This window comes from Mycteria americana, chromosome 3 (genome assembly GCF_035582795.1).
Source record: "Mycteria americana isolate JAX WOST 10 ecotype Jacksonville Zoo and Gardens chromosome 3, USCA_MyAme_1.0, whole genome shotgun sequence".
In the NCBI taxonomy this organism is placed as follows: domain Eukaryota; kingdom Metazoa; phylum Chordata; class Aves; order Ciconiiformes; family Ciconiidae; genus Mycteria; species Mycteria americana.
Window position 1 is genome coordinate 51,315,362 of NC_134367.1, and position 23,520 is coordinate 51,338,881.

Consider the following 23,520-nt stretch of genomic DNA (forward strand, 5'->3'; position numbering starts at 1 on the left):
GAGCACTTGCCCTGCGAGGAGAGACTAGGGGAATGGGGCTTGTTCAGCCTGGGGGAGAAGCAGCTTGGGGATAGGAACCTAACAGCAGCCCCACAGGACCTGTGGGGAGGTCACCAAGAAGATGGAGCCAGTCTATTCACAGTGGTGCACAGCAGGAGAACGAGAGACAACAGGCAAAAATTGAAATGAAAGCTTCAGACTGGATGTAAGGATAAACCTTTTCCCCATAAGAACAGCAGGGCAGTGGCAGATGTTGCCCAGAGAGGCTGTGCAGGCTCTGGCACTGGAATTTTTCCAGACCCAACTGGACAAAGCCCTGAGCAACCTGGTCTGACCCCATAGCTGACCCTGCTTTGGACAAGGGGTTGGACCAGAGACCTCCTGGGGTCCCTTCCCGCATGAATTGTCCTCTGGTCCTATGATTGACGTCTTCTCCACTCTGAGAAGCAGCTGCAGAGCGTGGGGGAGGACCATGGCGAGGGCTCATGTATAGGGTCCAGGGCCCCTTACAGTGGCACAGGACGCAGCGGGAGGGATGGGTTCCACTGTCCAGAAGCTAGAAAAGACTGTGGGAGCTTTTTGTGTTCATATTTCTCCAGCTCCCTGTTAGTTTGTATCACAGAGAAGCTGCGCAAGTTGGGGCTCGACCGATGATGTGTATGACAATATCTGCATATTGTAAGCTCCCAGAAGACCTTTAAAGTGCACAGCTTTCACAGCTACTAATCCCACTTTGACCAATTAGGGAAAAACATGTTTTCTAAGACAATAGAAGAAAACATAACTCTCTATTGAGGTTTAAAATGCAATAGTTTCATAAATCTGTAGCTTAGCCCTTCTGTATTCTATTGCACTTCTGTATTTTATTTTCTAGGTAGTCAGCAGAAGGGCACACACTATTGAGAAATTAGTACACAATGTTTTAAAGCAGGATTTATGAGAAAGCTGCTTCGAGCCTTTGCTTTGAGCACAGTAGTCTCCATTACAACTGTTCACCATCCTGAGATGCTCAAGCCATTTTGGCATAGTTTTCCTTTCCATGAATGGTCCCCAGGCAACTGGATTGAAAAGCCCAAGTCTGTTACATCTAGCACACTTTAAAATGCAACAGTGGAGAAGAGAAAAAAAATCAACTGCTTTCCCAATTTGAAAATGCACATTTCTTTAGCTGAGTTTCTTTAAAGCAGCAGCCTGTATAGTTCCCAGCCAAATTCCTGAGCATGGGTCAGCTGAGAGTTAACCAGCATGAGAACCTGCAGCTCACATCCCAGCTCTGCTGCAGACCTCTGGGATGACCTTAGTCAGGTTATCTGTTATCCCTGGACCCCAGATCTCCATTAGGATGAAGAAAAATACTTGTTCTGTCTCTCACCTCCGTAACGTTAAGTCCTTTGCCTCGATGGTATCTGTATGCTACTACAGCATGCCACATGGATGTGTACTGCACGTGTGAATGCAGAACACATACAGTGGACCTTTGGTAGCATCTGGGAATAGAGACACTCCAGAAAGACACAGAAATTATGCCTCCCATTGTGGTTTAGGAAAGCAAATGAAAATCAATTTCGAGTCCAGCAGGAAATGAAGAAGAGTATATACCCATGAAGATGATACTTAGCTGATGTTTTCCTGGACAGATCTAATCTCTCACTTTTCTTCTTTATCTTAAAAAAAGAAAAGCCCTTATTCTGCTAAAATCTCTCCTATAGGTAAAAGCTCTTTCTGCACTCCAGAGACACTCCTGTCCTCTCCAGTCTGCCTTCCCTCCTCTCCTCCCAAGCCAAACATGTCTTGTGCTGCTTTCCTCACCTGCTGCTATTCCCACATCACTTCTCATGTTACATCCCTCTCTCCCTTTACCTGTCTCAGGCTCCCTTCCCTTATACCCCCTACCTGCTCCTCCCTCCATTCTTCCCCATCATCCCTTCCTACTGCTTCTTCCATCACATTCCCACCGTCTCGACCTTGCACTGGCTCTAATGCTGCTTTCCAACACCAGCAGCATCACCCTTTTCCCATTTTGCCAGCTATTTATTATACTTTTTGTATATCCTATCCCCCTTTTCTATTTTCCCTCCTCCCATACCGCTGACCTGCACAGCCGTTTCTTCCCCAGGCTGTTCCCCTTCCATCCAGCTCACACTTCCATTCATCCAGCTTTCCCTTTCCTGATACCCCCATGCCTTTCTCTGGGTTTGTCCCCAGATTGCTGCTTGGATGGCAGAGCCCAAGTTCAGGGCAGTGAACTGGGACCAGGGTCCCCGTTCCCAGCTAACAGGCCATGTCCTGCACAGCCACGGAGTGGCTGCATCCAGGTGAAGGTTGCATGGGGCACCGATGGAAACCTGCACCCCCACCTCTGAGCATGCCGGACACTGATCCCCAAACCAGGGAGGTCCTCTTTTACACACCGGTAGCTTCCCGGGACAACTGCCCTTCCTTCTAGGCTAGTACTTTTGTGTCATTTCATAACCTTTTACTCCACCACCTGCAATGCTTGATCATTTGTATTTACTCTAATTAAATTGCCCATTAACTTCTTTTCCTCATAGCCAATATAGATTTCTTCCTTTATTTCTTTCTTTTCTCCACCCCCACTCTTCCTTTTTTGTGTCTTGTCTCCTATTCCTCATATCATTTAGTGATGGGCCTTGCCCTCTGACCCTTCCCTGTACCTTTTTAAGTGCTACCATCTATTTTCTATAATGGGTTGACCAGCTGTGAACTCCATATTTTAAGCAGCATGATATCATAGCTTCCTCAGACCTCTCCTCTCCCCCAGCCAGGGCCAGCCTTTTCTCATCTCCCAGTCATTTTGAGAGGAGCCAGCCACAGTGTCAAAATCCCATTGAGAGACTCCTTGTACAGTTTTATCTTCGCCTGTATTTTATAGTTCGCGAGCTTGGCTCCAGCTCCCCACCCAAGGATGGCATTTGCCCTATCTGGGAGGCAGTGGGGGGGAGCAGGAGGGGACAGTTTTAAGCAGCTGTGGAGGTTAGAAACCCTGCGTCTCAGCCTTCATGGAAGGAAAAATAAAAGTGGGGAAACACAAAAAGCAAATGCAGAAATGCAGAAGGAAATACTTCAGGTGAGTTTAACCATCAGTTCAATCTAGTGTAAGCCATAGAGGGAGCGAGCAGAGAGATCTAAACAGTATTTAAGAGTGTGAAAGATATGCCTTGTTCTGAACTGCTATCTTCTCTTTTAACATCAGCTCTTAAAAGATTAAAAAATAACTTTTTCTGTGTCTGCCAAACAGCTTCACACATTTCTGTCCAGTCAGAAACGGACCATGCACCTTATCTTCCTTGTAGCTTGAGCCTGCATGCATCTATCTAAAGATAAGAGCTTCCTATGATGGATTAAGGTTTTCCAGCTCTGCCTGCTGTGATTTACTCTGGGATTACAGCACCAGCCCATTCCTTTTAGCTCCATCGCCCATCCAGACATGCAGCACAATGAAAATATGATGTCACCCCTTAGCAGGCATTTCTACACCGTGTCAACACCACTCTCCGGTGCATGCATCTGCACCCCATGCAGCTGGGCAAGGACCGGACCTTCTCCACACCAACCCGTGGCTGCCACGGTTTGGCTGGACAAGGAAAGCATTACAGGGAGTGACATCTGGTTCATGGCAGCGGAGCCGAGCTGCTCGCTGCTCGCCAGGGCAGAGTGGCATGGAGACACGTCCCCAAGGAGCCACAGCATCCCTGAGGCTGCTGCAGAGAGGCAGCGAGTGAGCAGGCAGCCCAGGGCATCCACCGACAGCGGTTCAGGGCTGTCACGCCTGCGTTTTTTGGTCTACGGGATAACTTTTGCATGGGTTATAGGAACACACAATTGCATCCACAGGGGAGAAAAAGGGGGGGTACTAGTCAGTCAGAACAGGAAAATGTAAATAAGCCTCATCCACTTGTGAATGTAGATATTATGAACACTGAAACCATGGTCACACTGTGGAGATAAAACCTGCAGTGAATTCTCCAGGGTTTAGTCTGAGGCTTTACCACACCATGTATCATCTCGCTGTGTCCTAGCTGCTAAAAAATATTTTGCGGTAACTGAAATGCCGAATCCCCCAAGGAGAAGCTGCCAGTCAGTTAACATCAAGAATCTAAATTTTTTAGAGAATTTTCCAAAATCCAGTGTTGTCCTGATTACAAAGACTTCAGCATAGGCAATTTTTTTTCATTATTTAAACGATTTCCCTTGAGTGTTTGCAGCCCAGACAACACCACATTGTGTTTAATGCAGTAGAACCAGGGAATGAAACCGGCTGGGAACAGATCAACACGGTTTTATTGTCCAAACCGAGTAAAAAGGTAGAGTCAATTCACAAGCTAGCTGCTGACAAATATATTAGATTTAATAATAAAAGGTGCTCGTGTGTATAAACAACCCATTGAGGAATTTATTTTTTTTTTTAAGTGCTTGGGAATGATTGAGTAAACATCTTGTGTTGCAATGGAGAGGTTTTAGTCCTATCTCACAATGTAGGCAAATTGTTTCGGCACTCCATACCCACGAGTGAAAGCAAAGAGATTTCAGTGACACAGGGATTCGGCCTTTAGAAAAGGTCTTCCTTTGGTCTCTTCCTCCTGATTTCAGACCCGCTCCTCCATTCTCTTCCCTTCTCCCTTGCCTTTATGTTACACCAAAGTGTACACCATGAAAAGGAGATTTATCGGGGTTGTATAGTTTTGTGTTTTAGCACAGCAATAGTTCTGCACTGGCAGAAGGAGACGGGAAAGGCTGCGATCGATCTTTTCTGTCTCCAGCTTCTAGCAGTACCTAGAGGGGCTTTTCTATCCAGGTAGTTTATAATGTACTCCGAATGCTTATAAATCAGCATTGATAAAAGTCACAAAAAGCTGTATATAGAATAGACTAGATGAAAATGACTGTGTTATTTGAAAATTTCAAGGTGTTATATACTGGGATTCTCTGCAGCTGAAGTACTTACTGCATTTCTGTTCTGCTATCAAACCAAGTAAAAAGGATGAATCTCCCTGAATTATATTGCTTAGTACTGGCTTAAAATATTTAACAGCAATTTTTTGTTTGAAAAACAAATAATTTGAGACACAAGAAGTGGCATGTCTAGAGCAAAGCACAGTAACTGCAAAATAAGCTGCATTTGCCCATTAATTACTAATAATCTAATCCATAAATTAGGTAGAGCACATATAAAGCATGAGCCTGTGCATGTGTTTATACGTAGGTATAAGATCCTTTATAAAGATCTGGCCAATCTCAGTCCCAGCAGCTAGGAACTCACCAATTCCCCTTTCTCGGGTCTTTTTATCCCCTCCTCTCCCCGTGACCCCACAGAGCCGGTTTCCCTTCACACCGGTGTGCTGCACTGTGCCGTGCCACTGGGAAGCTGGGCTTGCCCCGGGACCCTATCCCCAGCCTCACTACATTTTCCTTAACTTTGGCTTCTCTGCTGAAGTCTAGCAAGCCACTGCTGCCTTTTTGTTTAAATCACTTCTGTAACCTTACCTCTTCCATAAAGAAACCCACCATAAAGTACCTGATTCCCCAAACCTCCATTTGCAGCTTATTTTCAGTGAAAGGTGGGGACGTATTTCTCTTGCCCAGCTGCTGGTGTGCACTGCTCGCCTTCCACCCTTACCTTTCTCATTGCTGCCCGTGGCCAGCACCGTCCCAGCACAAACACCAAACTGCGTATCACCGCCAACAGTTTGCTTCCGTTATGCTCTTAATTGCTTTAATCTCCTGCTCTGCACTCATTTTGCCAACAGATGAATGTTCTTCAGGCAGATGCTGTGTGTTACTACTTTCTGAAAGGCACTTTGATGTACTCTGTATAATTACCGCAAACAAATAAATCCTAAAGGAGCTGGGGAGCACTGTTGATTAAACAGGGGCCAAGACTTTTCCAGAAAAAAATGGGTGTTTTATTTCCATGGAACTGGAAATGCCATTGTGCGTGGGTTTCCATTTATTTTGTAGTGAACTGGAAAAGGATAGAGAGAAACAGAAGGTAGATAAAGACAGATAAAGAAGGAAGAGTCTTTTAATCTGTTAAGCTAAAAGGCTAAAAAAGAGAGCAACATGGGGGAGGAGAAAAACTGAGCTGAAAAACTGAAGAACATCCAAGGAAAAATCAGTAACATCCCCTGAAAAAAATTCTGAATCTGCTTTGAAACCTGTCAAATGGAAATAGCTTAAACACAAGACTCCCTTTGCCCCCCTTTCAGCTGGCTCTGCTCCCTCCCATGGAGGTGCAAGCCCAGGCCCTGCAATAGGCGCCACGTACCAGGCAGTCCCAGAAGCAAGGGCCCTCTCATCCAGATTCACAAAACACGAGCAAGTGTTCATCTCTCTTCCAAAACATTTCTTGTTTTGTCTTTTACTTTGTAAGTGCTGGCTTTGCTAACTCTCATAGCCCCCTCCGCTGCCATAGCCAGTCTTTCTATTACCCTGGCTGCAACAGCAACCCAGCAGCAAGAAGCTACAAATCTAATTGCCCACAGCTTTCATGGGCGATCAGAGCCTACACCGACCCATTGCATGCGGCTCCCAAGTGACGTTATCTAATGTGGCTTGAACTGGCACAAAGGAAGGATCCTGAAGATCATCGTTTCCCCCCCTCACATCTATGAAAAATCGGGTGGGTCATGCTGGCTAATGCACATGGCACTTGGATGGGGGGTAGGTTTTTCATCAGTCCTGGCCTGTGGCCTGCTGATCTGACTGCTTGAAATATGGGTATGTTGGATCACAGGTATTTGTAACAATATTTAAAAAGTTTAGGAATGGAAATTCCTGTTTCAACTTTAATTTAAGCTATTTAAAATCAAAGCCCGGACTCCTAACTTCAGACATCTCCTAAAGGAATCATATAGCTCTGTGGAAATGTCTTAACCAGCTAAAACAAAGTTAAAGCTAAAACTGAAGCTAAAACAGTTACAATCAAACTATTTACCTGAGCAGGGCTCTAAAAGACTGTCCATGCTTCCTCCACGTGACTGCGCATGTAAAGCTTGAATTAAATGCTTATACCCAGGGGTATTTTTTTCTGTAGTGGATATGATCTCATCCATCATGCTTCATGCATTTACACCCATCATTTCATCCGCTTTCCTTACACTTACCCTTTGATATGGAAAAATAAAGCATCTTTATTCCTGCCTTTAAACTCCGTTACATAGCTTAGCTCTCTCTTCTAACCTCCATGGCTGCAGCCCAGGCAATCTCCAGCACTGCCGGTGCCTGTGCCATGGCTCTGAGCACATCTTGGGCTGAAGGACAGAAGGGCCTTTGGGCTTCTCCTCATTCACTGCTGGGAGCAGAGTGCCTACCCCTCCGGAGGGCAGCTTTTCAAAAGGGATCGATTTTCTTGCACCCCCTCAAGACCGCGGAGCTAAAACAGCCCAGCAGAAGGTGGGAAGGAGGATTTCCCTTGGGCTGACTGCTGGAGGGATGTCTGCTTATAGCTTCATTGTTTAGCATCCACAAGGAGATACAATTTCATAAACTTAAAGGAACAGAAAGGGACTCTTTCTTCATTTGGGAGTCAGCAAACACTAATCACACAGCTTAAAGGTCAAAAGGGTCAATTTATCCAATTCTGCCAATTCTACAGAGTTCAGGCAAATTGTATCTCAGGTGAATTTCATCTCTCCCATCCATCTCTTATTTTTCTTCCTGCCAGGATTTGCCCCTTACATTTCATTAGTTTCTTCTGGTCTAGGTTTAAAGGGCCTGAATGCTAAAGCCTTTACTACCACCCTCATGAAAGCCCTCCACAGGAGCATTGCCTGACTGTCTCTTTTCTTTCACCCTCCTGCTTTTACTTCCTACCTCTTGTACTATCCTGAACCGTTCCTGTGCCTCCCCAGGTTTCTGAATGACACCACGCAGCTCCAGCTGCAGTTGCCTCTCTTTCTGCTCTGCCACAGAGTTACCAGCCTGGACACCTCCTTTCAGGAAGCCAGTCCTGGGGATGGCACTCCAGCTGCAGGCAGGACCTCAGTCTGGGGGTCCTAGGTGGGATGCCCTGCCCTGGGGCCGGCTGGGTTGAGTCTGGAGAGGGAGGAGGCACCCAGTCTGCTGATGGATGCACAGACTCATGCACGCAGGGAAGGAAGGAAAGAAGAAATGCCTGCAGCCACCCCACCCTGTCTCTGCTCTACTGCAGGCTCTGCCGTCAATTCAAATGCCCCAAAGACCAGGCAGACTTTTTATATTAGACTTTGCTGTGGCTGGATGGCTTGTGCAGTTCCTCTGCTCGCTCTTTAAGAGTGACCTTAATATTTTATTTATTGTTTAAAGGATAATGTTCATGGTAGAGGAATATATGAGGCAATAAATGGCCTTTGCAGGTAATTAAATGCTGAAGAGAGCCGAAGCTATTGATAGCCGTAAAAGCCATTTATTCCGAGTGTGCTGAGAAGCCAGGAGCACTGTTCCTCATAGCATGCAACAAGACAAGATTAAACAAGCCATGGTACTAGAAAGGGGAAAGACAACATTTTTCTTACCCTCTCAGGGCTTGAAATTTCTGAGCTGCTGTTTATTTGGTGCTTGGAACAGAAAATATTGATTGTAATAATATGTGGTTTTCTATCATGTTATGCTTTTTTCCCTAGCTGTTTTAGAAGGGCTTTGCACATGGTGGCAAGAATTATTGCCCCTCTTGGACAGCTGCTCAAATAAAGGCACAGCAGGGAAGGGTGACTTGCCCACACAATCAACGGGAAAGTCTCTGCCAAAATCCAGCTCCCAGCCTCATGTCTTCCCTACTAGTCACACTCTTATAGTGCATTGCTACAGCACTTCCCGTACCAGCTTTTCAAGTGCTTGTAGATAGGAAGAGCCCACCTTCCTATATATAGAGGCACAGATGTAGCATAGGGTACCTCTACCTCCTGCTGTGCTTCTGCTCCATACGGAGCTCTACCTCCAGCCACTGCCACGAGAAGAGGTGCTGTTCTCCTGTGGACGGTGGTAGGGGACACCATATGGTATCTATGCATACAAACTTGACTTGGCCATGGGAAGAGGAGCAAGGCTGGGGACCTTATTCACAGACCTTCCTGTCTTCCCCCCTGATGAGGACAAGGATACAGAGTGGCCACAGGAGTCCTTGCATAAAGAAAGATTTGCTGCAGCTACATGCAGCCATGCACTGTCTGGAGCACAGCAATTGTCTAACAGCACAAAATAACCAAAACCCAAGGTTCAGGACAGAAAAAGCGAGGAAAGGATTGACTGAAAGGGGAAAGAAGAAGATGCTTATCAATTTGATGCTTCCCACATAAAAGAAACCACTTCAATTTCTGTGCCCACCATCAGGTTGATAAAAAGTTTTACAGCAAACATATTTTCCTCTGAAAAATAACAGTCTAACATTGCATAGGTGCATGTCAACAGTGTGTAGGTGTTCCAGAAATATCCCTTTCCTGTCCTCACATCCAAGGCTCCATTAGCTCAGGATGGGAGAACTAATGAAAGCTAAATGCAGAGGGTGAAGGGTGGAGGAACTTCACAGGATCTTTGTTGGCTTCCCATCCATGTAGCCCCTGGCACACTTCACAGCATTTTCTGCAGAGTTCACCTAGATCTTGCCATCATTGTAGTTCAAACTGCGCTACCACTCTCATGGAAAATTCTGGGGTGCCAGTCCAGAGGTGCTTTGAACCCAGGTGCTGTGGGGACAGGTAACATCTCAGGATTTGCTGTAATGCAGACCTGAAGCCGGGCACTTCCTGGATGAAGTCCTGGGAGTCATCCAACAGCTACTCCCCACAAATTGCTCTCATGAGCCAAGAAGCCCCATCACAGCAGAGAAGGAGCCGTGGGGTATGTCCCCAGATGTGCCAAGACAAGGCAGTGAAGCCACTGATGTTGGGAGAGGGCTGTAGAGGGACCCTCACCCCACGTGCGGGGCCACTGGGTGCTGGTGCAAGAGACATTGGCAAGGCAGGCAGAGCACGGGGGCTCAGGTGCAGGGAGGGTAATGCACAGCCAGCAAGGCTCATTGCAGAGGCCGGTGCTGGGTACAGCCCAGTGAGCGCATACTTCTTGGACATGTAAAACATTGTTGTAAGTGATGTATGCATATATCAACAAATCCCGCCTGGCCTGTATGCAGCCATTAGCATCTGGCAGGTTGCTGTGAGCGCAGGTGAATAATGGCTTAGGGGCATGTGCTTTGGGGCAAGGTTAAAAGGTGACTCCTGTACGGTGTAAGTGGATTAATATGACTGGACACGATGCTGGCTTCTCCTCTCACTTCTGCCAGTGTAAATCAAGACAACTGCACCGAAGTCAATAAATGTATTAAATTCATTGGTACACAGGGGCTGAAAAGCACATGATTTTAAAAGAAAGAACATTTCGATTACAAGCTGGAGAACAGAAACAATGAAAAATGTGGCTGCTTTGCATGGCTTCCTGCAGTGCTTTATTATGGCCCTGCTCCTTCCATGCGAGCTCTATCCCAACAGGCACCCTCGCAGACGCGTCTGCGAGAAGAGCTCCTACTGCCTTCCTTATTATTGCCTCTACAGGGAAACCCCATCTCTGTTGTCTGTAGCAGAGGTCCCTCCTGTGCTGACCTTGCTGCAGAGAAACACTGGCTCCCGGGGAGATGGAAGGAGATTTAGGCAATGCAGCATTAAACTTAGACTCAGTGGCTCAAGCCCCAGTGCCTAAAACTGGAGTTATTCCACTGGTGCTAATGGAGCTGTTGAATACAGCCTGACATGATGAACAGGAATATTATGTATCTGCCTGGCTCCGGCTGAGCGCAGCATGAAGGGTGTGAGGCCATCACTCCAGTTCCTCTGCCACACAGCCACGGACAGACAGCTCTTGAGCTGGGCACGAGTTGCCCTGGGGAAGCGGCAGCTTTTCCCCTCTCCAAAATTCCCCATTTCAAGGGCTTTATGTGGCAGAGTTAATTTCTTCTTCCGTGCCTTTGTGTGTGCTCTGGGGCCAAGCAGTAATCTTGTAGGTGGGTTTTCCAAACAACTAGCTGGCTGCACCAAAACCAGCCCCCGGCTCTCCAGCCTGCATCCTGGGGCCCACAGCAATGCAGACAGCGGGTTAGCTGGTGAAGCTGCTGAGCTCCCCCCCAGCCTCCCCCAGGTTCATGGACAGGCTTCGGCAGAGCAGCCCAGGTTCACCAAATTTGGTACACCAGGTTGGTGGTCAGCAGAGTGCTGAAAGAATCCTCAAATCCTGCCTTACCATATTTCTGTTAATCTTTGGCGGAAGAAGAGTCCCCTTTTGGGGCTGCCAGCTCAGAGAGCCACCTGAGCACCCAGCTGCTCTGGAAACGGCCATCACAGTCTCATCACAGTCTCCCTCACTGTGGGACCAGGCAGCTCCTCCATCACCTCTCCCACATCCCCACTTCAACAGGGAAGCACCCAAATCTCTGCAGGTCATGCTGGCCCACACTGCGGCTCTCTGCCTAGCAGGTCAGTGGCTATCAGCCCCTCGGGTGAGCAAGCTGGAGCCTGGTGGGGGAGTTATATGTATAACCCCCATGTATAACCGCTGCCCTCAGCTATTTCACAGCTCACATTCTCCACTGTACCACAGTGCTGCTGGTGATGGAGATATAAAAGCCCCAAGAGCCACTGCCTCTTCCCTCATCTCACTCCTGGGCAGATGGGAGGAGAGCCCAGGCCAGCACTAGCCCTGACTAGGCGAGGCTGCCCAGACCATGCTGCCTCCAGGGAGGCTATTAATTGCCCCCCAGCAGTGGGAGAGCCAGGGAAGAGAAGCCTTCCCTACAATGCATGTCTCCTGCCTGGTCTGGGGCAAAAATAATATTTTGCCCCTTCCTCAGTGGCTGGGCAGAGGCGGTGGGAATGGTGTCAGGGACATCTGCATTGAAATTATGTAGGAAGGGAGATGCTCAGAGTGTAACAGCGACTGTAAAAGCTCCAGTTGTGGAGTTGCCTTCCATCACATACAGCCTTGCCATGCAAAAGTAAATGCAAATGTACATGCAAATTAAAATGCAAATGCAAATGCAAATGCCAGGCCTCCTGGGCTACACTCACTCAGTGCTACAGAAATCCCTTGACCTCTTAGAAACATTCAGGTTGCTGCAAATGTCCTAGTCCAGAGGAAAAAAAAATATTGCTTTTCAGGCTGGGTTCCTGCCTTTCCTCCCCTATGTGTAAGAGTGGCATCTGGATTTCTTTGCACAAAAAGGCGATTTCTGTACTGTGTGCACAGCCCACTCCCAGCTTTGGTATGCAAAGCACACACTTAGGGTCTTCCTGGCAAACAAGCGATTAGTGGATCATAATTGTGGACACCAGAACACCTTTCTCTTGGCTGCCAGCATGTAGCTGCCATTAAACTGAATGCATGAGAGACAGTGTGCTCCCCAAACACCCACAGTGTTGTTAATAAAAGAGAAGGAAAAATAATTTAAGTCAGAAGGAAGCCTGCAGGTGAAGAGGAGGTTCAGAGCCATAACTTTGCATCTTTCTTTTTTCCTAAACTAACTTTTGTGATGTCCGTAATAGGCCCCCAGGGCAGCTTTCCAGCCACTGATTGCAGATGGGGGCTGCAGGCATGTCCCAGCTCCACGGGGGCTGTGCGGGGCCAGCACCCCATCCCAGCATGCTGGGGTGCAGGCAAGAAGGAAGCCCAGGCATGCCATCCACCTGGGAGCCTGGTGCTGCTCAGGGCAGGTGCCTCTCTGGACCACTGCCATCCCTGGGTGCATCTGCCCCACGCCACAGCCTCTCCAGGCTTCGCCCCCCACAGTCAAGCACTAAGGCAGGGACCTTGCTGATGCCTACAGGCATTTTTAGCTAGGAGAAACACTCCCACAAGTAGCAAAGCAAACCCCTTAGCAGTCCCAACTCTCATTTAGGTTTACACTCACAGGTGGAGGTGACAGATCGGGATCCAGGCTGAGTGCACTACAGCTAATAACATTACCTTAGATTTATGCTAACAGCACTGACCCAAAACTGCATTGCTGTGAGCGGCTCTCTCCCCTCGCCTAGTAAGAGGTCCCTCAAGTGAAGGCAGACCGTGCTGCTTTGCAGGTGATCCTTAAAATGAGCAGCGTGCAAGCAGGGAAGCACACAGGTGACCAAGTGCTGTGGCAGTGCCGGGTCAGAGCATACCCGTCATGGCAGTGATTTCCTGTCCGTGCGGTGACACTGAAGTGTGGGCTGGGGTCCATGCACTCGCCCAGCCTCCCACCTCTCGCTGCAGCCAACGAGCCAAGGCAGTGCATGAGCAGAGGGGTCTGGGGAGCAGGGACAGGCAACACTCTGTGGCAGGTCTGCAAGCAGAGGAGGCTTGGTAGTCAGTGGGGATCCTTCAGTGTCTAATATGATGGTTGAGTTGGGTGGAGAGAGAAATTTCCCCTGTACCTTCCCGCCTGCCTGAAACTTGAAGGAACTTAATCCCTTTGAGGCTTCTACCCCAGGGCCAGGTATGCTTGAGAAGGCCAAAAGTTATGGGAGAGAATTGAGAGAAACAAGGACAATGGGATCATACGAGTCTTGTTTCCTTAGGAAAAGAGATAAAAGAAACAAAGAGATATAAGATAATAAAAAAATTATCCCTATCACTGCTGGGGCTCCTCAACACAGTGGTTCTCACCCAAAAGCCTTCTCTATAGCCATTGGGAAAAATACTGCAAATCAGCCTGCTGCCTCCCTCTGGAAAAGTCCCCCAGAGACCTGCAGTTCTCTAGCATATACAGTACAGGACCAAAAAAAGACAGTCATTTCTTCAGCCCTATTAAATCTTGAGCCTAAGATGATCAAGAAGCCTACCTGCCTCCATCCGTCTATTTTCATACACCTCTGGGCTTTCCGACACGGCGTTGTACTGCTGGAAAGGCTGGTTGCTGAAGAGATTGTCACACAAGAGGCTGCGACAGAGCTTCTTCAGGAAGCGCAGGACATACCCAATGCTGTTCACTACCAGCAGGCTCAGGAGATGCTGCTTCCCCTCAAAAGAAGCTGAAACTGGAAAGCAAGCAGGAGCAATTCAATACCTGAGGATGCACAGCAGGAGGAAGAATGAGAGCAGGGGAAAAGATTTCACACAAGTATTTGTATGTCTTAAAATATTTTACATAATTACCCCACCTGAAGTACAAAGCAAACTGGAGGAGCTTAAGGAGCTGTTTGTGTGACCCAGATCACCTTCCCCCTGGAACGCTGAAAGATGCCGACTGGCATGGCCAGCAGTGCAAGGATTTCTAATATATGCATCCAACTGAAAACTGTACTGTATGATTGGAAGGAGGCAATTATGATACCTTGGTCCAAGGAAGGGGAAAGAAAGTGATCTGCCAGTGATGGGCTATTAGGCTGACTTCAGCAATACCCAAGGTTTTAAAAGATAATGGGGAGACAAGAATTAAAGACATGGCTGTGAATGAATAAAAGGTACCAGGGTTGTACTGAAGAGAGGGCTACTGACTTCATCATGGATCTTTATTTATTGATTTAGCTGCATTTATAGGCAAGGGAAGGTTGGCAGTTGTGGTCTATCTGGAATTCAGTAAAGTATGAGAAATCTTTCATTGAACTGGAAATGATGGCATATGAAAGGTGGGTCAAGAGGTGACAACAGGCTCTGCTGGCAGGAGACCCCAAGCACTGGAGAGGAACCAGCAGTGGTCCGTGCTGGCACAAAAAGATTTTGTTGACGTTGTAAGCTAGAAGGCATTATCAATGGAGAAGAGGACTGGGAGACTGCACAGAAAGGATTGGCTGATCTTGAGCCCTGCAATAATAAAAATGGGTATAAAAAAATACTAGAAAGTACATGGCAATCCATAATTTTTTTGAGGAGGCTCAACATGACCTGATGGGAGGAGAAATTATGGGATAGGTTCACCAGATGCCCATGAGCCACCAGGGTGACACAATGATGAAAACATCAGATATATTTCAAGGAGGTATTGAACAAAGCATTTCCAGGAGAGACAAGTGAGTATCAATTCTGCTATATAAAGTCCTGGTGAAACCTGAGCTGGACTGATGGGCACCATTCTGGTGATCCAGGCTCGAGAAGGGTGAATTCACACTTGAAGAAGTGCACAGGCAGGCCACAGCAATGTTCAGGGAACAGAATGTTTCCCTGTGGCACTGCAGCCATCACTATGTCTGCTACATGGGGCTGGGGGAAGACACTTGCACTTCTTTCACTCATCCAGTGGTGTTCCTCACAATGCAGAGAGGACCTGAATGAAACTGTGTATTTCAGCCTAGCAGGATGAGGATGGCTCTCTAGAAATACAACTAAGATTTAACTCAAGGGTGAGAGCAGAGCAATTAAAATTCCTGGACAAAGCTGTCAAGGAATATATTTAGCCAGGAATCAAAAAGGGCATAGGTCCCAGCCATGAGAGAGGTGGAGGGGTCACAACAGACCCACCAGGATCAATTGTAACAGGTCACATTCAGGTGTCAACAGGTTTGCAGGGAGGACTACATGATATGGCTGCCTGAACTCCATCACCTGGAAGGTTTTTTCCAGTCCTACAGTCTCCAGTCACTACTAATGAGTATAAATTGCAATGTTAGGTTTATAATCTTTGGGACAACTTCAGAGATTTTCTGCTGGCCTGAGCTGCTGTAAGGGATCATGCTCCACAACCGGTTGAGCATCTGTGAGCCAAGCCATGGGAACATTGGAAAGCCCATGACAAAATCTGTCTGCGTTGCTGCTGGGCTGGGAGTGAGCTGCAATCTTAGAGCCACACTGTAACTAGGAGGCCGTTCACCCCTCCTCGATGATCAGAAGGGGCATGAAGTTGGGAGCAATGTTGACCAGGTGCTTTTAGCTCAGGTACCTGAAGCCGAGCCGGCTCAGAGGAACTGAGACCAAGGGGTTTGGCAGGCTTGGTGCACAACGTGACTCTCCTGCTTGTAATGAAAATCATATATGCAGCACAGAACCAGGCAAAAATGAAGCCTTGCACTAAATTGCTTCAGTCTTGTGTTTCTGTGAACAAATCTGGATCATTCTTAGAGTATTTCTGATGTCCCTTAGGGAAGGCACACCTGTGATTAGAGAGAACTAGAGGAGAGGGAGGAAGCAGGATTTATATGCTGTACAGCGGGCCAGAGCCTGGGCTCCCGCACAAGAAGGTCCCAATGGCACAGCTGAGTTGCTGTGGTCCCTGCAGAACTGATTGGACTTGCAGTCCTTGGCTTCGTATTCGTGCCTGACTCATCTGAGGCAGCTCACTGGAGAGCATCGTTCCCATATTCCCGTCATTGTTTCATTCCCACTGCATCCCCATGTGCTAAAACAAAGCTCTGACACAAAACTCTTGCTGTGATTAAAAGAAAAGTTCATGTTCAGTCCGAGAGCCAGGCCAGGGGATTCAGCATGGGACATGGGAGACTCATTGGGACACAGCAAGAAGTGTCATTGTGGGAAGACGAGGAGCTCCTGGAAATTCCCTCTGATCTCTGATTCTCTCTAATATATTTGTATAGTCCTGCTGTATGGGCAACTGTCACGGGACTTTTGCAATTCCTACAGCTGAGAGCAGATTTGGCTCATGAACTGCAGATTGGGGGACACACCAGCAGCTGAACTCTCTGCAAGTTTTTCTTTAGAGCAACATGTGGCGGCAACACGTGGCATGACACGGGCTTGCAATGCTGCTCATCCTTGTACGGCTGCATGAAAAGCTCAGCTCACGGGCCTGGCCTCAGCACTATTTCAAAGAGCAGTAAGTGCAGGGCTCTGGAGCTAGCCCTATTCCTCCCCTGAATCACCGCTGCAATGCTCTTCACTGATAGACTTTCATCTGAGACCTGGGCAATTCCTGCAGCAGCTCATTTTACAAAGGCGTAAGTGATGTTTAAAGCTGGTTGCCATCCTGCTGATGTGAACGGGACTGCTAGGACAGTCAGCATTGGGGATCAGGTTAAGATTTCAAGCACTTCCCAATTGGCCACAAACCCCTTACAAAAATGCTTTACCTGACACCATCTCGCCTCCATAGCCCTGCTTGATAAGCGAGAAGACCGCCTTTTGCTGGAGCGCGCAGTCGATGCAGGCTTGAACAGCCTGCTGCAGGGCCGCGGACGGTCTCTCGGGCCCGAAGTGCTCTGGGAGCTGCTGCACTTTTTTTCTGTCGAGGTACGGCCCCAGGTTCGCTTGTTTGTTGACATAAATGCAGACTGTAGACACAAAATCCCAACCAGGTTATTACAAAATAGCCCAGAGAACATCCTAACAAATGCTAGCTTTATACTTTTCTATTTATTTCATGAGCTCTTCCATTCATTGGTGAATTGCTGCCATTTGCGATGGCACAGCCAGGCTTCCTTGCACTGATCACCCATTGCCTATGTGAAGTGAACTGAGTTTGGGCCTCTGCTTGGTGTCACAGGTGAGGATAAGCTACACGCAGTTAAAGAAGCTCCTGGAAGCCCCCTGTGTGTGCCTGGGGTCTGCTCTCTTGCAGACTACCTTGTACATCCAGCTGGTGACCAGAAAAAAAATGCCCAGGGATTGCAGGAGAGGGACTAGCAGGGGTGACCTTACAGCAATGGATAAACTCCAGCCTGAGGTGGTTTTGTTTGGTTGTGTCTTTTCTCTATGTGTTTTTAGACTGGTTCATTGAGAGGCCCTCTGAGAAGGACTGTTCTGAGCTGAGTTTTGGGAGACTTTGTTTCCTTGCTGCTTCTGACCTTAATGCAGCTGGAATTTCTGGAGGGTTATGCTGCGCTGAGCTGCACAGTGGAATGCTAGACTCTGGTCTTTGGGAGCTTCCTGACCCATGTCCAGTCCAGCTCTCTGCAAACTGCATGGCCTCGAAGGAAACTGCATTGCATGCAGTGCTAAATCCCCATTTGGGACCACAGCCACGCGACTGTGTTGCACAGGGGGTCTGCGAAGGATGCCCCAGCCTCTCTGCAGCCAAGCCCTGCATGCCTCCTCTCATACAGTGTTGTCTGCAAAGGCAGTTTTTCTACATGCCATCAGGCCTACTGGCAATTGCCAAAAAATCAGTGTTCTCCTCTCACTAGCGTGAACTTATTTTAAGCTTGGCTGAGGCTAACTGCATCTCAGAGGAAGCGGAGATAACGCTGTGGTAACTAAGGGCGACTAAGACACAGCCTAAAGTCAGGCTGAAGTGAGACATATTATAATAGCTGGCTGAGTGTGCTTGAGCTGTCATCTCTCAGACAATATAACATTATCCTCTGACAGAAATCAGATATGTGACCAAAAAAAAAATCAAGCAGAGTGGAGGACATGGTGACAGCTGTGTAAAGTTGGAAATAATTTACAGTTTGCATCACTGTAATGAAAATCTAGTGCGACCATCACAGCGCACTCTGCTACCCCACCTCTCACTGAACAGCAGAAGGGGCTCAAGCAGTCTATCCTGGGTAAATAGGAAGATAATAGCAATCATACTTATCATTACATAGCACTTTACACCTTCCAAGTGCCAAACAAACAAAGGGATAATGCACAGAAAGGCAGCAGCAGCATGCATGAATTGCAGGGGTCTGTCAGGGTGCAGCTTTCTGGTGTGCCACCATGCCAAACCTCGCCGAATCTGCAGGATGTGGCTTCTGCCATGACAAGCCACCAGTTTTGTCTGGGGCTCAGACACAGGAGGGACTCTGCAGCCTGCAGGCAGCATGCTGGGTCCCTCGCTGGGGAGTGGGGGCCCCTGTGGTCCTTTCAGTGCAGATAGGGAGGTAAAAGTTGGCCTGAGCCTGCCTCCACCTCCTGCAAACCCTGCTCTGGTGGGAGCCTACACGGACCGTTGGGAAGGTGCTGGGAGAAAAGGTGCCAGCAGTACGGGGTCGGGCAGATGGAGGTGCTGGGCACCGCATTCTCAGAGCCCGAAATGACCCATGGAGCCTCTGCCCCTGCAGCCACCCTGGTGATCTGGTGGGGCTGGTGGACTGTGCCTCCCTGTCCCCCTCCAAAAGTGGCACCGGGCACACCTCTCCGGGCAGCGCTATGAAACGCCACTCGGCTGATGTTTGCCAAGCGCTTTGCAGTCTTCACATGTGAAGGGATAAATGAGAATAAAATGTATTATTATCGTCATCGTCGCCTCGTTTGGTATCATTCTGCTACCAGAGCAGATGGAAAACTTCTCCTCTGTGCATCCCAGCTAAGAAATAATGGGATTTATGTGTTGTGTTTAGATTCTAATGTTATCTAATCCATTTCTCTGCTGAAATCTCAGGGTAAATCAACTGTCTTGTTGACTTTCTTCTCATTTACATCAGTTTAAAAGCATTGACCTATGTTTCTTTTGGTAATATAAGCAAAAAGAGGAATAAGGCTATGTTTTCCCTGATTACAGTCAGAAATGACCAGTTCTGCTGTTGCTCTAAGGCATTGGGGTTTACGTGCTGGCTAACCCTGCCTACAGTCAGACCATGGCTCCTCCATCCTTCTCCCCACAGTTGTAACAGATGCTTCACGTTCACACTGGGGTTTAATCTGGTCATTGCAACACATCTGACGGGGTAAGTGTCAGGTGTACAATGGTAGCATCCATGGGACATTGATGTCCACATTTCAAGAGGACCAATGGATCTGAGGTCTCCACTAAACTTGACACGTGGCAGTCAAAATATAGTCTTGCAAGACATCTGTGCTTTTTGTCACTGGCCATCAGTCTAATCTGCAAACACCCCATTTTTATGAGCTCTGCCTGTTCTAGAAAGCGCAGCATCTGACTGTCAACCCATGGTTCCTGCTCACCCCTTGGCCAAGGAGCACTTGAAGCTGGGTACCTGTGAGAGCCTGTGGGGTGGCCGAGTTGGGTATCGTAGCTGCATCCTGGGGGATTGAACTAATATCCGGCTCTGGTGTGCTTCTTGGCGGAGAGTTCGCTAAGGGAGTCATCAGGACACGAGACTTCAGCTGCAAAAAATAACCAGTTGGGCAATGAAAATATACACAAGATATTCCAGTTTTATTCCATATATGTCACTCCCCATGAACTCCCACTCATTAGCAATCTGCCATTGCATCACTTTCTCCAGGCCAGGAGCATCCATTCTGCTCCTGGGAGGATACTGGAACCTGAAGCCTGACTGATTTGCAGCAGACAGCAATGCCTTAAGTTACGGGATGCAAATATTATGCCACCCACTGGGTAGTTATTTACACCTGAGCAAATTGGGTGTAACACACTAACAAATCAGTGCAATGGCATTTTATGACCCATTTCATGTGGGTGTAAACAATCCTCCACAACTCAGAAACACAAAGTCTTTAACTACATCATAATTTAGGGCCAAATTCTGCTGTTGGTTACAGGGGTGTAAATCTTGTGTAAATTCAGTGGCACCAAGAGGCTACTTTGGCCTGACACCCGTGTAAATAAGCTCAGACCGTGCTCCATAGTGTGTTATTACCAGATAGTAAATACAAACTGCTGCACTGTTGCACCCAGTAATCTTCGTGACCTGCAGCCCAGCTTGGAGAAGTGAAACACGATAGGAATTTACGGTGCAATATCACTACATCTTTATGCTGCCGGTACCTGGCAACGTCTCACCAGTCAAGTGATGATCAGGTCCTCATAATTACAAAGGGCTGACGTGATGGATGTGACCTGAAGGTACTGCTCTCACTTTTCTTTTTGCTACGAAGGGAAGGGGGGGGGGAAGCAGAGAACCAGGCACACAGCTGCCTGGTTTATATATTTACATACACTACACTGAGCTGTTCTTCTGGCAGGTGATTTTTTTGTTGTTGTTTTTCAGTGGCCAAAAGTAAAAATGACAAGTGACAAGCGTAAGAATAAAAAGTAATTTTTAGACCTGTTAAATTTACAGAATATTGCTTCTCTCAGATCTTCCTGGAAATAATGTACAAAGTATATTGTAGGTAGAAATGAAACCAGACCACTAGCTACAAACCCAAATTTTGAGCAAGTCCTGGTGGAGAGTAGAGGTCATTTTGGATTCATGTTGTCCATGATTATGATTACAACTGTCTAAAATAATGGTCACTGTTTCAGTGTAATGGTAAAAAGAGAAAGCTGGGGAAAGGGAAAGGGAAGGCTGTTGGACTTAGTGCCACCCAAGTGAGTTTTTTATCATTAAATCTTTGGGAGTTTGGATCATTCCCCAGTTACTGGCATATCCCAGCAAGGGCTTCACTAAGAGGGAATTCAAGGTCTCTCTTCCTTTCAGTAGCACGGTAGCCTATGCTGGGATGGTACCCATCAAAACAAACAAAAAGGCCATCTTTGTTGAGACAGGTGTAATTTTTGCCTGCCAGATCTCCACCAAGCCCTTCCTGAACTTGCTCCTTTATGCAACCTAGAGTTTCCCTCAGAGCAACCTCTGTGGAAAGATGGGCACAATAAGCCCGGATGGAAATAAAAGCTGGCTCCTCATGCAGGCAGCATCCCCTGCAGGGCTCTGTTTGGTGCCTGGGGCGGAGGCTGTATCCCACCTGTCTCAGAAGTGCCAGGTACCAGCTCCACATGGTGCCACTGCCTCCCCTCCGCCAGGCCAGGCTAAATCCCTTTGGATTTAGCCTGAACAAGGGAGAAAATGTTCAATAAGTGGATTTAAGACAAGCTATGGATTTTACCTCCTGCTGTATGGCAGCCATGGGGGACTAGGGACCCTGAGCTGGCCTCTGGCTAATGCCAGTCCTCACCTTCCTGTGTTGTCCTGTTTTTATAGGGTTGTCTTGCCTTCGGATTGGGGTCAGGAGAGACCAGAGGCAAAGTGTTGTCGGTTTGTTTTCCCAGCAATTAAAATAAATGGGAGGAAAACAGTGTTTCAGAAATCAAGATCCTGATGCAGTTTGGGGTTTATCCCATGTGGGAAGGTAAGAAACAGCAAGGTTTGGTTTTGTTCTGTAGCAACATGTTGATGACTCACTTTTCTATGCTGAAGTGGGCTGGCACTGTGAAACTTTGGGTTGCCCTTATGCTAGGCTCCTGGGCTCACTTTTGATGATACACACATATGCATATATAATAAATGCATATATACACATGTGTGTTTGTACATAGTATATACCCAGATATACAAGTATATACATTTATATAGAGACGTACATATATACTTGTATATATGTATATATATATATATAATCATAGAATCATTTCGGTTCGAAAAGACCTTTAAGATCATCGAGTCCAACCGTAAACCTAGCACTGTCAAGTCCACCACTAAACCATGTCCCTAAGTGCCACAACTATATGTCCTTTAAATACCTCCAGGGATGGTGACTCAACCACTTCCCTGGGCAGCCTGTTCCAATGCTTGACAACCCTTTCAGTTAAGGAATTTTTCCTAATATCCAATCTAAACCTCCTCTGGTACAACCTGAGGCCATTTCCTCTCATCCTATATAAAAATATATATATGCACTCACACATGCACACATTCATATAGACACTATTGGAGACAGCACACCTAAAAACTTCTGTTTCACTTGTGTGTTGGCTCCTTATCCCCCCCACTGGCTCACAGCCCAGTGGCCCCAAACACAGGCACACAAGTCCCCTCTCCGGCCCTTGAGTCTCGTGCACCGTCTGAGTGTGCGCTGCCCCACCAGTATCACCAGCCCGGTGGAGGTGAAGACAGGACAGTGCCCGGTAGACTCTTTCTCCACCCGTTCCCTGGCTTTTGGAGGCCCAGGCAGTCTTATGTTGAAGAGCAAATAAACAGAGGGCAAGACTTGTGTAAACTCTCCAGCTTGGAAGCCCCTTCTTGGCAGTTTGTTGTTTTAGCAAACAGTTTACTGCAAACTTAGTTGCAACAGTATGTGCTCTACAGCCTCTGGATACAGATAAATGCCATTTTATTAGGGGTAGCAGAGAATGTGCCTTCATTAGATCAAAATAAAACAATGCCTGATTACAGGAGACAGTACACTAGCAAACGTGGCTTAAATATACCCTCTGGATACTGAAACCCTGAGTAGTCCCTGAATATCACTAAGCATAGTTCTCCAAGTATTTAATTTAAAGATATCTTTTCTTGGACCGATCCTTCTCTATCAAAAAGCCAGCCCAACCAACCAGCTGACTGACTGAGAGCTTGGCAGTAGAGAGCACATATGCATAAAAGTGAAAAAAAGCAGTGAAGAAGAGAGAAAGAGAGAAAAGGAGACAGAGCAAATCTGTCAGAGCACTTTGGGAAATCCTTGTGGTAAGGCATTTGAATCAGCTTTTGAATATCAAATGTCATAAGTTTTAACGTGCACAGCATGAGATATAAAAGGCAATGGTTGCTTTAAAACAAGAGGTACAACCAGCCCCCCAAGTCTTACAACCTTCTACCATGGAAAAGAGATCAGAGAAAGCTGATCAGAGATTTTGGGAAGAAAATAAGTGTGTCTACTTTGCCAAAGTCACAGTGCATTAGATGCAGAGAGAACTTGGGCTTTCGTGCCATTTATGCTGGCTGCAGGCTTATCTGAGTATGCAGTGGCCCCAAACGAGGAGGACCCTGTTGAGTCCTGGAGTTTCTGTGAAACTCCTGTTGAGTCCTGGAGTTTCTACACACCCCTTCG

General features: G+C 47.3%; 1 protein-coding gene across 1 annotated transcript in view; it reads right to left on the reverse strand.

Moving 5' to 3' along the window:
- Positions 1-23,520, reverse strand: part of SCML4 (Scm polycomb group protein like 4) — a 46,429-nt gene that overhangs the window by 18,235 nt on the left and 4,674 nt on the right. Inside the window, exons 2-4 of the mRNA XM_075497327.1 lie at positions 19,767-19,896; positions 16,974-17,174; positions 13,797-13,991 (exon numbers count right to left, since the gene is read on the reverse strand). Of these exons, the coding sequence (XP_075353442.1) occupies positions 13,797-13,991; positions 16,974-17,174; positions 19,767-19,896 (526 nt within the window). The remainder of the gene's footprint in view (positions 1-13,796; positions 13,992-16,973; positions 17,175-19,766; positions 19,897-23,520) is intronic.